The 14101-nt window shown below is 37.9% G+C and overlaps 1 protein-coding gene across 1 annotated transcript in view; it reads left to right on the top strand.

Moving 5' to 3' along the window:
• Positions 1-14101, top strand: part of LOC120322842 (adhesion G-protein coupled receptor V1-like) — a 91821-nt gene that overhangs the window by 38848 nt on the left and 38872 nt on the right. Inside the window, exon 3 of the mRNA XM_039379172.1 lies at positions 5356-5513. Within this exon, the coding sequence (XP_039235106.1) occupies positions 5356-5513 (158 nt within the window). The remainder of the gene's footprint in view (positions 1-5355; positions 5514-14101) is intronic.

Below are 14101 nucleotides of genomic sequence, written 5' to 3'. Positions count from 1 at the left end.
TTGGCCAATGGTGATCTGGGGATGATGGAAGACTTCCGGAGGTGCCAGCTGATAGAGAACTTCTGTCTTTTTTAAGCTGACTTCCAGCCCAAGGAGCTCAGCAGTGTCTGCAAAGCAGGATGTTAAACGCTTCAGAGCTGCTTCTGTGTGTGCAACAAGGGCGTCGTCATCAGCATAAAGCAGCTCCCGGACAAGATGATTTCAGGTCTTGGTGTGGGCCTTCACTCGCCTTAGGTTGAATAGGCTTCCATCAGTACGGTATCGAATGTAGATACCGTCCTGATCATCAAGGTCTGCCGTGGCCCTTTGGAGCATCATGCTGAAGAAGACTGTGAATAGAGTTGGTGCGAGAACGCAGCCTTGTTTCACACCATTAGTTATTAGAAAGGGCTCAGAAAGTTCATCGCCATATCTGACTTGGCCGTGCTGATCCTCGTGGAGTGAGATGATCATTTTAAGGAACTTGGGGGGACAACCTAAACGTTCAAAAATCTGCCATAGACCTTTTCTGCTCACAGTATCGAAAACCTTGGTGAGGTCGACAAAGGTTACATAAAGACCTTTGTTCTGTTCCCTACACTTCTCTTGCAGTTGTCTGAGAACAAATACCATGTTTGTGGTGCTCCTGTTGGCTCTGAAACCACACTGACTTTCAGGTAGAATTCCTTCTGCTATAGCGGGTATTAATCTGTTCCTGTTACAACATTGTTACAACAGAAATAGAGTGGAATCCTATAGTCTGTTCAGGCTGAGAATTCGTCACATTGAGGAGGCATTAACACTGCAAAAGTCAACATGGTTATCTGCTCTGAGAGTATGTCCACCACTGATTTGGGCTCAAACAGTTGTTAAATCTGTTGTTTTCCTGCGTGCCGTTTTAAAATAAAGGAGTATTATTTTTGTTTTGCTGTAAAATGCTTTGCTGTAAAGCTCAGGGACTCAGAACACCAGATATTTGATAGATAAGAACACCTGCAATTTTTTCTCAAATTTACCGTTCTGTAGTTTCAAAATGCAGTTGAAAGAGATTGTCCTTAGAATTCAAGATGTGACGATAACAGAATGAAACTGTCTTTACTACATGGAGTTATTTTAAATCTCTCTTGCTTAGAAGGGAAAAAAGTATGTCAGTCCTTTCATTTTTTAACAATTGTTATTTCCTTATCAGTGTTGCTTGGGTTTTATTTTTATTTTCCTTTTTTAATATTAACTATTTAATAGTGCTAACAAGTAGTTCCAGTATACATCTTGTCAGTTGTTTCCTGTTTTTCTTTGAAAGTATTAGAAAAACAAAAGAGGGCTTTCCATATCATATGTACCTGGAACGTCTCCCCAGATTTTAGGAAGTGTTGTACTTTAAGATGTCACTGAACACTTTACAAAAACAGTTAAAGGGTCAGATAAACACACTTCACCCCCTTGAGAAGTAGGCAAGCCTAGCATCTGCTTTTTATATGTCTGAGGGGAAAAAAAAAGGAAAATCAAAGAAAAGGAGATTCTGGCTTGCCAGTAAGTGAGGTAATTTTTGTCAATGAATTGATGTAAAGGTGTATGATTTCCTGAGATTACATCTTTTCCAAAGGGAAGATGGTATTATCTGTTGATTTCTATGTCCTAATCTTTCCATGTTTGTTGTATTTAAAACTATCAATTTAGACTGAATTAAGTGTGACCAGCAGGTCCAGGGAAGTGATTCTTCCCCTGTACTCAGCGCTGGTGAGGCCACACCTGGAGTACTGCGTCCAGTTCTGGGCCCCTCAGTTCAGGAAAGATGTTGAGGTGCTGGAGCAGGTCCAGAGAAGAGCAACAAGGCTGGTGAAGGGACTTGAACACAAGTCCTATGAGGAGAGGCTGAGGGAGCTGGGGTTGTTCAGCCTGGAGAAGAGAAGGCTCAGGGGAGACTTCATCACTCTCTACAACTCCCTGAGAGGAGGTTATAGCCAGGTGGGCGTTGGTCTCTTCTCCCAGGCAATCAGCAGTAGGACAAGAGGGCATGGCCTTAAGCTGCACCAGGGGAGGTTTAGGTTGGATATTAGGAAGAAATTCTTTACGGAGAGGGTGATCAGCCATTGGAATAGGCTGCCCAAGGAAGTGGGGGATTCTCCGTCCCTGGAGGTTTTTAAGATGAGGCTGGATGTGGCACTTAGTGCCATGGTCTAGCAACTGTGGTGGTAGTGGATCAAGGGTTGGACTTGATGATCTCAGAGGTCCTTTCCAACCCGTCTGATTCTATGATTCTATGAACATCTTCAATAGTCATCCATGAGAAAACAATCTTATATATTAAAGCTGTTTCTCATCATTCTAGTCATGGAAAAAAACATCTAAAGTAAATGTTGATTTGTATTGGAGGAAAAATAACTGATTAATTTCAGTATTTTTTTTCCAGTTCTGAAATTATTAACACATCATTGCGTACTAGTATGGAATTATACCTTGGAGAAGACACATACTAAAGACAGTTATTTCTAACTTGATTTTTAGCCTCTTTCATAGAACAGACCTTTCATAGATACTGACATACCCAGGGCTTTTGATAGTGTGTTTTATATTCTGTTATGTCATGATAGAAATATTTGAGGTGGAAGTAAATTGTTCTTTATGGGAAAAGTGACACTATGAGTAGAATAGGAGTTTGGGAGGGGGGAGTCTTTAAGATAGTTAAATGAGTTTTGATAGGAGTAGTGAAAGAGAAACAAAAAATGGGAATGTGTTGCTTTCAAGGTTAATAAAGAAATGTGTAGTAACCAAAACAAAATTAGGGATCAAAACAAAGTCAGTAGTCAGAACAAAGTGGTCAACACAGAACCAAAGATAGACACTCCAGTTAGGTAAAAATAGTCAAGAACAGCAAGAGCGGTGACATCTTGGGACAAAAGCTAAACAGTTGTCTCTTCAATGCTACAAGAAATCTAAGCTGGGAGCAAAACCTCTTAAAATGGGGAAAAAATCAAAGCAGTGTTTGGTTTTTCTTGTCTTCATTGCAGAAGGCAGTATTTCAGTGGGTAACTTTTTTTGGTTGTTTGTTTGGTTTTTTTGCTATTACTCAGAATCAAAACAAACAAAACAAAAACCTTATAGTTACTCGCCCAAGATAGAAATAAAGAATAGCTTCATTATACAGGACCTATTAAAAAAATCAAAACAAAACAAAAAAAAAACGTGCTTGAAGTCTATGCTACAGGAAATAATGCTCATCTTCAAACAAACAAGGTTTGTAATGATGTAATTTATTCCAGTTTCATCTTTCTAGGCCTTTTTCTATAGAGTAGTTGTGTTCTGAATCACCAACTTAGTCGATATTTTGGGATATTTTTCTTGTATTCCCAGCCAATACTAGGAATACAAGACAAATAGTTCCATGTGACAAATGTGTCATGGTAATGGAATAACATCTTAAAAGATTATCTGTCAACATATATCATCACACATATATATCATATATGTGAATAAAAATTACAGGAAGAGGTGGTTTTCATTGGCTGGCTGACCTTTACTTCAAGAAAAAAAAGTAAGTTTTGAATGTTAATATGGCTTTGTGTATTTCTGGTTTATATAACTCTCTAGAGTACTTTTGAAAGCAAGTATTAGTAAAAGTGATTCATCTGTATAGGTTTTCATTTTTATACAACTTTTGTTAACTGAATATAAAGGAGTGTTCACAGAAAAGTTTCAAGATGCTCAGGTAATTTTTAAGAGCATACATGGTCTTTGAAATACACAAATGTATCAAGTTGAAAAAAAAATACTTCAGAACATAAATATGACTTTATAGAAGTCTTGTGCTAGGACTCTTGGCTTCAGTATAATCATTAAATGTAATGATATGTCAGTTTGGTTTCATGTCTTAAAGCTGATTGTGCCAACTCAGGAATGCCTTTGGGGAACAAAAAAAACTTTCATAGCTAAGAAATATTAAAAATTTGAAGGATGAAATGGATCAGATGTTGTGTCCGATGTCAGCTGGTCGAGGGAGGTGATCCTTCCCCCCTGCTCAGCACTCGTGAGGTCATGCTTGGAATGCTGGGTTCAGTTCTGGACTTCACAGTGCAAAAGACAGACTGCAAAAGACTCAGTGCAAAAGTCCAGTGAAGGCTGACAAGATGATTAAGAGACTGAAACATCTATCCTATGAGGACAGGAACAAACACCTTTAATTGCAGTTTCTCTTTTCCCTATTGCTTACTTGCTCAGTGACGTTATCAGGTGATATCTCAGCTTGGTGTCTGACTGAGCCTGTACCTTCTGCAGAGAGTTGTAGAAGGTATCTGGATTCTGCTGGAAATTATTTTGGGATTCACTGAGTACGCACAACTGATGCACTGGAAGCGGCAACAAGGAATGCATTCTTGCCTTGCTGCATGGTGCATGCAAGTCCACCTAAGCAAACCCAGAAGGTACCAGGGAGATCAGTGAAACATGTGGCTAGGCTTGTCTCAGATATATATTTTACCAGCATCAACTCTAAGTTTACTTAGTAGAGCTGACCTGCGAGACAGAAGGGCTGGATAAGTTACACCCTCCTAATAGGAATAGCAGTGACCACATACTCTCGAGACATACTGACTCCCACGCCGTCCCTTGGGCTGCTCTGTTGTGCGTCATCTCTAGAGTAGGTCAGTGGCTGTAAAGCACATACTGGTCTCCAGGGAGTGCACAGAAAACCCTGATCTCTCTTACCCTTGAGAGCTCTCTTTAACTATCATGTCCATAGCCTTCAAGTCATCATCATGTATGTGTAATTTGACTCTTTTTCACGGATAACGCATGTTCCTGACACATCTTAATAAATAATCATGACTTTAATAAATGAAAGGGCAAGGAGAGACAGCACAGTTGGAAAAAAAAGGGGGGGGGGGGGGGAAGGGAGTGAACATTGGCTTCAGTGTGCAAATGACATGTAATTTCCAAGAACTTGAGAAGGGATAGTTATCTTGCCTTTAAGACTTGTTCATATATTTTAAAAATGGATTTATCAAAACTTAATTTGTGATTTCAGGAGCTAAGTATAGAAAATTGCATAGTGCCCTTTAGACTTCGGTGACTAAGCACGATCACTTTAAATTAATATAGCATGCATTTAGTATGTTAAAATATAATTTATTTCATTGCAAGTTTAAATCTTTCCAACACTGATTAGGCTAAATATAATGTGCATACTGTAAGTGCACAGATATGATGAGGAGATAAGAACAAACAGAACACAGTGCAACCTATCAGAGTTACTCTGGGAACAGGATTTGTGGGTTATACAGCACGTCCTTCAAAAATATTTGTTTCTGAAATTCTATTTATGACAATTCAAGTTGTCCCTTATGTTTATCAACAGCATTTTTCCCCATTTTTTTCCATCAGGTGCTTCATTCCAAATGCCTATGCTGCTCTCTTCACTGCTGCTCTGGTGCCATTAATGTGCTTGGTTGTGGTTTTTGTGGTGTTCATCCACGCCTACCAGGTGACTCCGCAGTGGAAGGCATACGATGATATTTTCAGAGGAAGAACAAATGCAGCAGGTATGATTTGTTGGCTACCCCTATGCAAACAAGTTGTATTTTCAGAATGGTATGGACTGTTCTTGCCAGTTCAGAGAACGCCACCTGAAACTACAGTTCAGTAGGTACCTACACACTTAGTTTGAGATTAGGCCTTGTCCCTTTGAAGTCTGTGCAAGTATTTTAATGATCGAAGTTATACAGATGCTTGACTGTCTGAGGAGGATAAAAATGTGTCAAACCTAGAAAAAGAAATTAGTATCACTGGCTATGAGATGTGTCTAGTCTAGTTAAAGAGAACAGAAGTAGAAGAAAGAACCTCCCTGCTCGGACCACTGCATGGGTTTTAGCTGGGGGTACTGAACAACCTGTCCCAGGGAGGGCTGGAGCTGCTCAGATGCAATGATGGCCTACCTGTATCCAGGGATAATCTATGGATGCGGGATGTGATGGGCACAGCTCTGGCCCCTGTGCTTTGCAGTGCATTTGGCAGCTGCAAAGCCACACATAGGCTGCACTGTGCATTGGAGTGTTTGGAGTTAATGCCTCTACTTTGATATTTCCTATGCTACGCACAACTGAAACATACTTGAAAGAAAAGATCTGTCTTGTGCAAAACAGGAAGTTTTGGTCGGCCTTCTCCGTCAGAACAATTTCAAATACAACAGTGTTCCCAAAATAAAGTTGCTGCAGTTTAGACCAATACCGTAGGGGTAATAGGACACTCTGTGGGAAGCTTGGAATATTTGTTTTACATTCATGGTATTTTTTTTTTAAATGTGAGTTTTCTAAATTAGTGCAAATAAATTTTTAATATTTGGCTTATAGAAATATATTCCTTTTTTGAGAAAAAGAAATAAATATTAAAAAATTGTAATCTGGATATTTCTGCAAATATTTATTTATTTCTTTGACACAGTGTTGGCTTGACTAAGATCTGTATGAATTTATATAAGATCTGATGATACTCAAGGCCTTAGTTGCACTTTCATTTCTCTCTGATACAAAATGGACTACCTAAAGCAGTCACACAGGTGACTCCTTTTTCAGTCTTGGATAGTACAGTTGATTCATTTATAAATAACTTTGTTTTGGCATCTCTGTGAGATAATAAGGATATTTCTTATTAATATTTTGAGGGTTAAGGCTTGTCTCAGAGCAGTTAACTGAAGAAAGAAAGTAAACTGAATATTAGAACAATGCCATAAATAAAATTGTCATTCAAAATGGAAGAAAGTACTAAGAGGAATTATATCTACATGTCATAAAGACATGAAATAGTAGGGCTGAAACAAAACTTTGATTTAGCGTAGGATTCAGGGTGTTTTCTTTCCAATAGAGTCTGGAAAATAAGATGAAGAATTCTGACATCTCAGAAGAAAAGAAAAAAATAATCAGAAAGAGAGCTGTTCAGTAAAATCTCTTTTTTATTTTTTTAAGTAGATTGCCGCTTTTACTACTTGTACAGCTGCAAGACAAACTGATGGTTTGCTACTAAGGAGTTTTTACAAGCACAAATGAAATACCTCATACAGTGGGAGTGAGAGCAGGTTGGAGAGAGGCTGCTTTAGAGAAGGAAATGAGCTGCCTGCTGCAGTTTATGGTTGTATAATGAGTCTCTGTGTAGCTGTGTTTATGGTGTAGCTTCCAGAGAGAAAAGCTGGTGATTTCTGTAGTTTGTGACTTTGCCTATAACTACATAACACAGTACTAACTGTTCACTAAAGGCCTCTGGCTTTTTGACTGAATATCTTTCTTCTGAAATTTGCGGTGGTGGTAGGGTAGTCACACTATTTTTAATGTCTTATAGGTATATTGTGCTTTTAAAGACATATTCAAAGGCAGTTTGCAGTGGTAAGGCCTAGTATCACTTTTAAATCTTGAATCTTGAAGTTCACTCAGCTGACTCTGTCTTCTCACAAGCTCAATGGGACCTGCCTCTGCTCTTGTTATTGCAGCCACATCAATGGATGCTGTGGGAAGAAGCTTTTTTCACTACAGCAAAGTTGCCTGTACTCAGGTGCATGATGATACCTTACTTTTGCAACAGGGTTATGGATCATACCTGCACCAGGTTCTGGCTTACAAGATTTTCTGTGGTAGTGACGTCTTTTGGTAACATTGCCTCCTTAATTGCGCAGACACCCATTATTTTGCTGTTTTGTTATGGCATTTAATAATGCCAAGGTTTTTCTCTGTTTGATCCAAAACCAGAGGAAAAGTGGAGCCACCAAAAAATAGTTATCTGTGTTTAGCGTCTCCTGCGAGATTGGCTGTGGCTGTCATCTCCATACAGATTTACTACCTATTTGGTCATCCACAACAATTAAATCCTACAGCAAAAAACCCCTTTTTTAGTCTCCAGCCTGGGGGTTGGTACCCAAGCAAGCTTTAACACTTTGAACAGTGGTTTAAGTAAGTAACAGGAAAAAAAAAGTCACTGGTCTGGAAAGCTGTTTTTCATTAGTTACCCTTTCTAGAAAGAGAGAAAAATTTCAGGTGAATGACTGTGTAAATAATCTGACATAACAAGTGTAGGGAGCTGTAAACAAAGACAAAAATATTTTTACATACACTTTTTTTTACTTTTGCTAGTCATGGTGTACAACTGTTCATTAAATTCTGGAGAGCATAGAGCATTGCAGAAAGGAAAGAGTGGCATATATAGACCTGTAATTATCATTTATACATAGATAGTCATACAAACACGTATTTGCATGTGAGTATTTGAACTAGTAGTGTTCATTCCATTTCTGGGAGTAATTCAGTTAGAAGATAGTTAAAATTGCAGTGTGATATAGGTGATCCCATGTGGATTCTGCAATAATTTGTGCAAAACATTCCTGAATATTGTCAAAAAAAGTAAAATAGCAAGGTCACTGCCTTGCATATTACCATAAAAGATAAAAAGGGCTCGGATATACAGATTTGAAAGGGAAAAAATTTATCTAAGCATACGTTCTTTTGGTAATTTCATAGATTTTAGGAAAAGACTCTTGACCTCTACTTGAAGGTTATCACTAACTTTAATATAAATATAATAGGATTAGAAACAGTAAAGTTTATCTTCATTTGTAGAGTATATTTGTTCACAGATAAATTGAAAACGAAACTGTCTAAGTTAAAAACTGTCAATATTTTTCTTACTTTCTTTTCTCCTATTGTTAGTATACTTTGAAGCTTACCCTGTAAAGAAGGTTCATCCTGAACCATCCAGAATCACAGAATCATTGAATGGCTTGGGTTGGAAGGGACCTTCAAAGATCATCTTGTTCCAACCCAACTTCCATGGGCACTTTCCACTAGTTCAGGGTGTTCCAAACCCCGTCCAACCTGGCCTTGAACACTGCCAGGGATGGGGCAGCCTCAGCTTCTCTAAACATTCCTTTCCCATGTCTTTCCCATTGAGCACACTCAATGCCAAAATATTTTTCCTTTTGTCTATTCTAAATTTACCCTCTTTCAGATTAAAAGCATTCGCCCTTGTCCTATCTCTACAGACCTTGGTAAACAAGTCTTTCTCCATCTCTTTTAAAAGCCCTCTTTAAATATTGAAAGGCTGCAGAGCCTTCTCTTCTCCAGGCTGAATAACTCTCTTGGCCTGTGTTCACAGCAGAGGTGCTCCAGCCCTCTGATCTTTTTTGTGGTCCTCCCCTGGACCCAGTCCAACATGTCCATCTCCTTGCTGTTCTAGGGACACCAATCTTTGGCACAGCATTCCAGATGCAGTCCCACCAGAGTGGAGTAGGGAGTGTTAATCACCTCCCTTACCTGCTGGTTTGATGCAGCCCAGGACACAGTTCGCTTTCTGGGCCTCAAGTGCGCATTGCTGCCTCATGTCCACCTTGTCATCAGCTTGTCATCTCCCCCTGTGCAAGTCCCACTCTGCAGGGCCACTCTCAATTCTTCATCTCCCAGCCTGTATTGATACTTGTGATTTCCCTTTCCCAGGTGCAGGACCTTGCACTTGGCCTTGCTCATGGGTCCACTGCCCAGGCTGTCAGCATCCCTCTGGATGACATCCCATCCCTCAAGCATATCAACAGCAACACTCATCCTGGTATCATCCACAAACTTTCTGAGGGTGCATTCAGTCCCACTGTCTATGTCTTTAATAAAGGTATTGAACAGTACTGGTCCCAGTGCAGACCCTTGATACTGATCTGCATTTGGACATGGAGCTCTTGATAGCCATTCTGTGGATGTGACCATCCTTCTGGTTCCTCATCTGTTAAGTAGTCTGTCTGTCAAACCTGTATCTCTCCATTTTAAAGACAAGGATGTTGTATGGGGCAATGTCAAAGGCCTCCGAGAATTCAAGATGGACGTCATCAGTTGCTCTTCCCTTATCTGCCAATGCAGTTACTCCATTGTAGGGGCCACCCCATTATTCTTCTACAACTGTTAGGATAAATTCTGCCTGCTGTAGTAAAACGTCTTCCTGAGCTTGGGTAGCAGCATTGCCTCTTGCTATTTTGTTCTATCCTATGAGCAGAGAGTTTGTTGTTACCCACACTAGAGGGGACTCCTGTGTAGTTTTGTTACCAAGAGCAGAATAACAATGCTGGGTTTCACCATACGTGTCTAACAGAAAACATTTCCTCTTTGGTAGCTGCAAAGAGGATCTGTTTGTAGAAAGATAAATATTTTCTTGGAAAACTAAGGGATATAATTGGGAGTTTTTTCTACAAAGAATGCCAACTCTGCCTCTGGTGTACTTGTTCAGAGATAGGATTGAGTTTGCTGAAAGAGTCTAAGTTTGTATTGGTTCCATTTACCAGCCTTTGAGCAAACGTTCTGTTGGCTGACTGTTCTGCTGTATACAGAAACTACCTTCTCAAAAGTTTGCCTTGACAGGAGCCAAGTTAGAAGCATGCATTGGATAAACAGCCTCTAAGTTAACTAATATTTTAGTTTGCAACAAGAAAGACTGCTTTTGGTGGAAATGAGGTGGTATAAAGCAAGATGGTTATATTTGGTTGAAGCAACAGGAGATTGAGACAGGCATGTGTAAGGAATGGTGTTTTTTTCTTGACAGTCCTAATATGCAAATACAGAAATTGGAGATTATTAAGACAGCAATCAAATATATATATTTTATTTTTAACGGTTTGCTAACCTTCCATAATTTCATGGAAATATTTGAAAACATAACAGAGCAATTTTAATTGAAAATTCACCTCCATTTTTTTCTGATAATTCTTTTGTGAATAGATGAGCCTCATTTATTGAATGAATATTGAACTGGCATAATTTTCATGCCCTACCCATAAATATGCAGTAGAACTTACCTGAGTCAGATATCATAATTGTAAAAGTGCCAGAATTAATGTAAAGATAAAAACTTTATGTTGCCAAAATAGAATTTCATGAAGAATGCCTTAGATATTTAGCTGTAAAATTTTAACTACTCTCTTGCATGTTCTTTCATATAAACTTCTTTAATATAAAATCATAAAGTGGTTTGCACTAGAAGAGACCTTAAACATCATCTATATCCAGTTCCCAAATACATTTATTGCCTTAGCAGTGTGGAATTCCTGGTCATGACAGAACATGCTGGATGGTCCACCTATACCTACTAGCATCTGATCTTTTCAAGAAACAAATAAGCCTACAAAATGCAAGTGCAGAACATTCCAAACATGCTTCTGTGCTCAGGAAATGATGCTGAGGACAGGGCTTTTGATTGCAAGTGAGAATGTATGTGTAAACATGCAGTTACATGTCTTCCCTATCCTGTGATATATATGCTAAAGTCTTTATATTGAATTATAAGACATATATAATGTATCTAAAGAATCAAAAGAACAGTAAATTGCAGGAATGCTTTCATCTTGAGATGACAATATGCACCTAGAAATCAAGAACCAGATGTTGGCTACTTCTGAACTAAAAGTTATGTACAGTATTCACAATATTCATCACACATATTGGATATAATATTTTAATCTTTATAGTGCTCCAGGAGCTTTTCTTTTTTTGTAATTAGGAGAAAAAAAAAATCTTTGCCTCCAAGATTTTTTACAAATACAGTTAGGACAAAATGCACAAGCATAATTACAAGCTGAAATAAAGAACTAAGATCCGAATTAGATAATAACTTAAATGCATCAACTGCACTTACATAATTTAGATTCGTTGCGCTGTGCTTTACATGTCCAAATTAGCTTTTTTCCTTTGAAGAAATCTGCAGGAGCGAGTTAATTGCATGAGTTATGACTGTATAGTTGCAAATTTAGTACTCATATAATTTTACATAGTGAATCTAAATAATTTTATTATGTGGAGATAAGTAGGTTCAAATTTTTCTTTCTTTTTTTTTTTTTCCTGTGATTTGCTGTTGTTCTGGGATTTGCCATGTTCCCTGAATAACTATAATAGCATAAGCTATAATAATGTGTCTGATTTTTTCATTTGATTATGCCATAAAGTATCATAAAGATGTATGAGAAAGTTTGCCAAAAACCCAAGATTTAATGGAAAGATTAGAGAGGTCAATATTCTATGATTTTGTAGTAGTGATGATGTATTCTTTATGCTTAATGGGAAGTGTGCTTTTCTTTTAGGAGGTATCCTTTAACTTCAAAATTTCCTTGCCAAAAGCAGCAGCAGATCAAAAAATATAAGTTAACCAAAAATAATATTCTAACAGGTTTGTTGCTTCCTATTTCTACAAATTACCAATGAACAATTTTTTCCAGTTGGATTTCATGGATATTTACCTACCAGCTTTCTGACCTTCAATATCAGATACTGTTAAATTCTACATGTTTAACATTACCAATATGGAATCAGAGATTTGGTCATGAGTTACTGATTGCACGTTGGTGGTGGTGGCCTTTTCTTCTTTGAACTTTATGAAAGAAATCTGTTATTATTTTTTTTTGTTACAAAATCCCATTACCAGTATATTGCTTCTGTGAAGCAATATATTCTCCCCAATCATCTGGGAGAAATTGTTTGTAAAGATCTTTCAGGTTTTGCAGTAGGTATTCATGTCTAGCCAAGAACTATTAAAGCAATTAAATTTGCATTATCAGTTTAACAACCTAAGGAGAAGACACATAGTAAATATTTATAGGTAAACTCAGAAAATCATTAAAGTTGTACTATTTAATTTCTTCATTTATTGACTTTCCTATTTATAGAAAAAAAATGAAACACAATGACCAACAGTGATGAGAATACAAACATTTGGATACACTATGAAAACACAGTTTATTCTTTATTTTCCACAGTTAAATCATGTAGATGTTTGCTACAAAGACACACTCTGCATTACGCTTTAGAACATTAATATTATTTAATAATTTGCAGTTTTATTAATTTCTATTTGATTTAGCATTTTTCACTGCTCAGAGTCATTGTCCTGGAGGATTTTATCTATAATATCAGATGTGGAAGGAAAGAAGAAAACCTTCAGGTAGCCTACTTGACATTTTTATATTGAAGCAGACTGAATACATAAAGTTAAGGAGTAGTTCTAACTCCACAGACAGAAGAAACAGAAAATTGACAATTTCGGAGTACAAAGTATAATTTCAGGAGTAGGTGCACTGCCTGTTGCTTAAATAAAACCTTCCATCATTCCTGGTACTAAAAAATGGTGTGATAGCTATGTTGAAAAATTGTGGACCAGCGAAGTTTGGTTATTTAATACTCAACAGAACTGCTTGACAGTGTTTCAGTTACGTCACAGTGATACTGAGCTGACTGCTCCAGACCAGTCTTATCTGCTCAGATTTATCCAAGTAGACTAGAGGTAACTGCTTGTACTTGGACTTAAAGTCCTGTCAGTTAAGGTTCATCTGCTCAGAATCACCCTTTGAGTTAGTGTGGGAGGGGGCTGTTGGTTTTATTTTCATATGAAGAAAACTACAAATAATTAGGCTGTCTGTTTTGGTTCATATCAAACCTATTTATTGGCATCCTGTTCCTTTGTGCAATGCTGATTTTACAAACTTTAAAGTATTTGTTGCTTATTTTCTGATATGTTTATTCTAGTTATTGAGCTTTTCTTTGATCAAAACACAACAAATTATCTGAATAAAATGGGTGAAGAGAATTCAAACAGCTGAGGCTTTAAATACTGCCAGAGTTTCAACTCTGTATTAAGTCTTTACAGTACTAATAATGAAACAGTTGTTACCAATAAAGAAATATTGTCATAAATTTTACCAATATGTTGCAAAAAGCAGGCATCTTTACACTTTTTCTTGTTAAAATGTTATGTTTATGTGACTTTGGGAGTCCTTTAGCAATTTTGTTTAATACTGTACAAATAGTAAGTGCCTTCTCGGTGTAAGCCAAACCCAAACTGCTGTTCCTGGAAAGATGCCTGTCAAAAGCACATCTCCACTCTTTGCTGATGCTGCATGACTAATGCAGGGAGGGGCAATACCTGGCCAAGCACCTCTGCCCCGGAGCTGTGCAGACCTGACAAACATGGACTTTGAGTTCTACCGCAAACACAGTCAACACAGGGGGCTGGCTTCTGTCAGTGGGAGGAACGTGTGCAGGCAAAAACTAACTTCTGCTTTCCTTTTGGCGAACTTTGTCCTTACTGGCAGACATCTTCCTGACAGCATTCCTGAAATCTTTTATGC

Source organism: Pipra filicauda, unplaced genomic scaffold (assembly GCF_003945595.2).
Source record: "Pipra filicauda isolate LSUMZ 115617 unplaced genomic scaffold, ASM394559v2 scaffold15_size4787011_pilon, whole genome shotgun sequence".
NCBI classification, from domain to species: Eukaryota; Metazoa; Chordata; class Aves; order Passeriformes; family Pipridae; genus Pipra; species Pipra filicauda.
The sequence above is the reverse complement of the archived record's forward strand: the minus strand, read 5'-3'. Positions and strand labels throughout refer to the sequence as shown.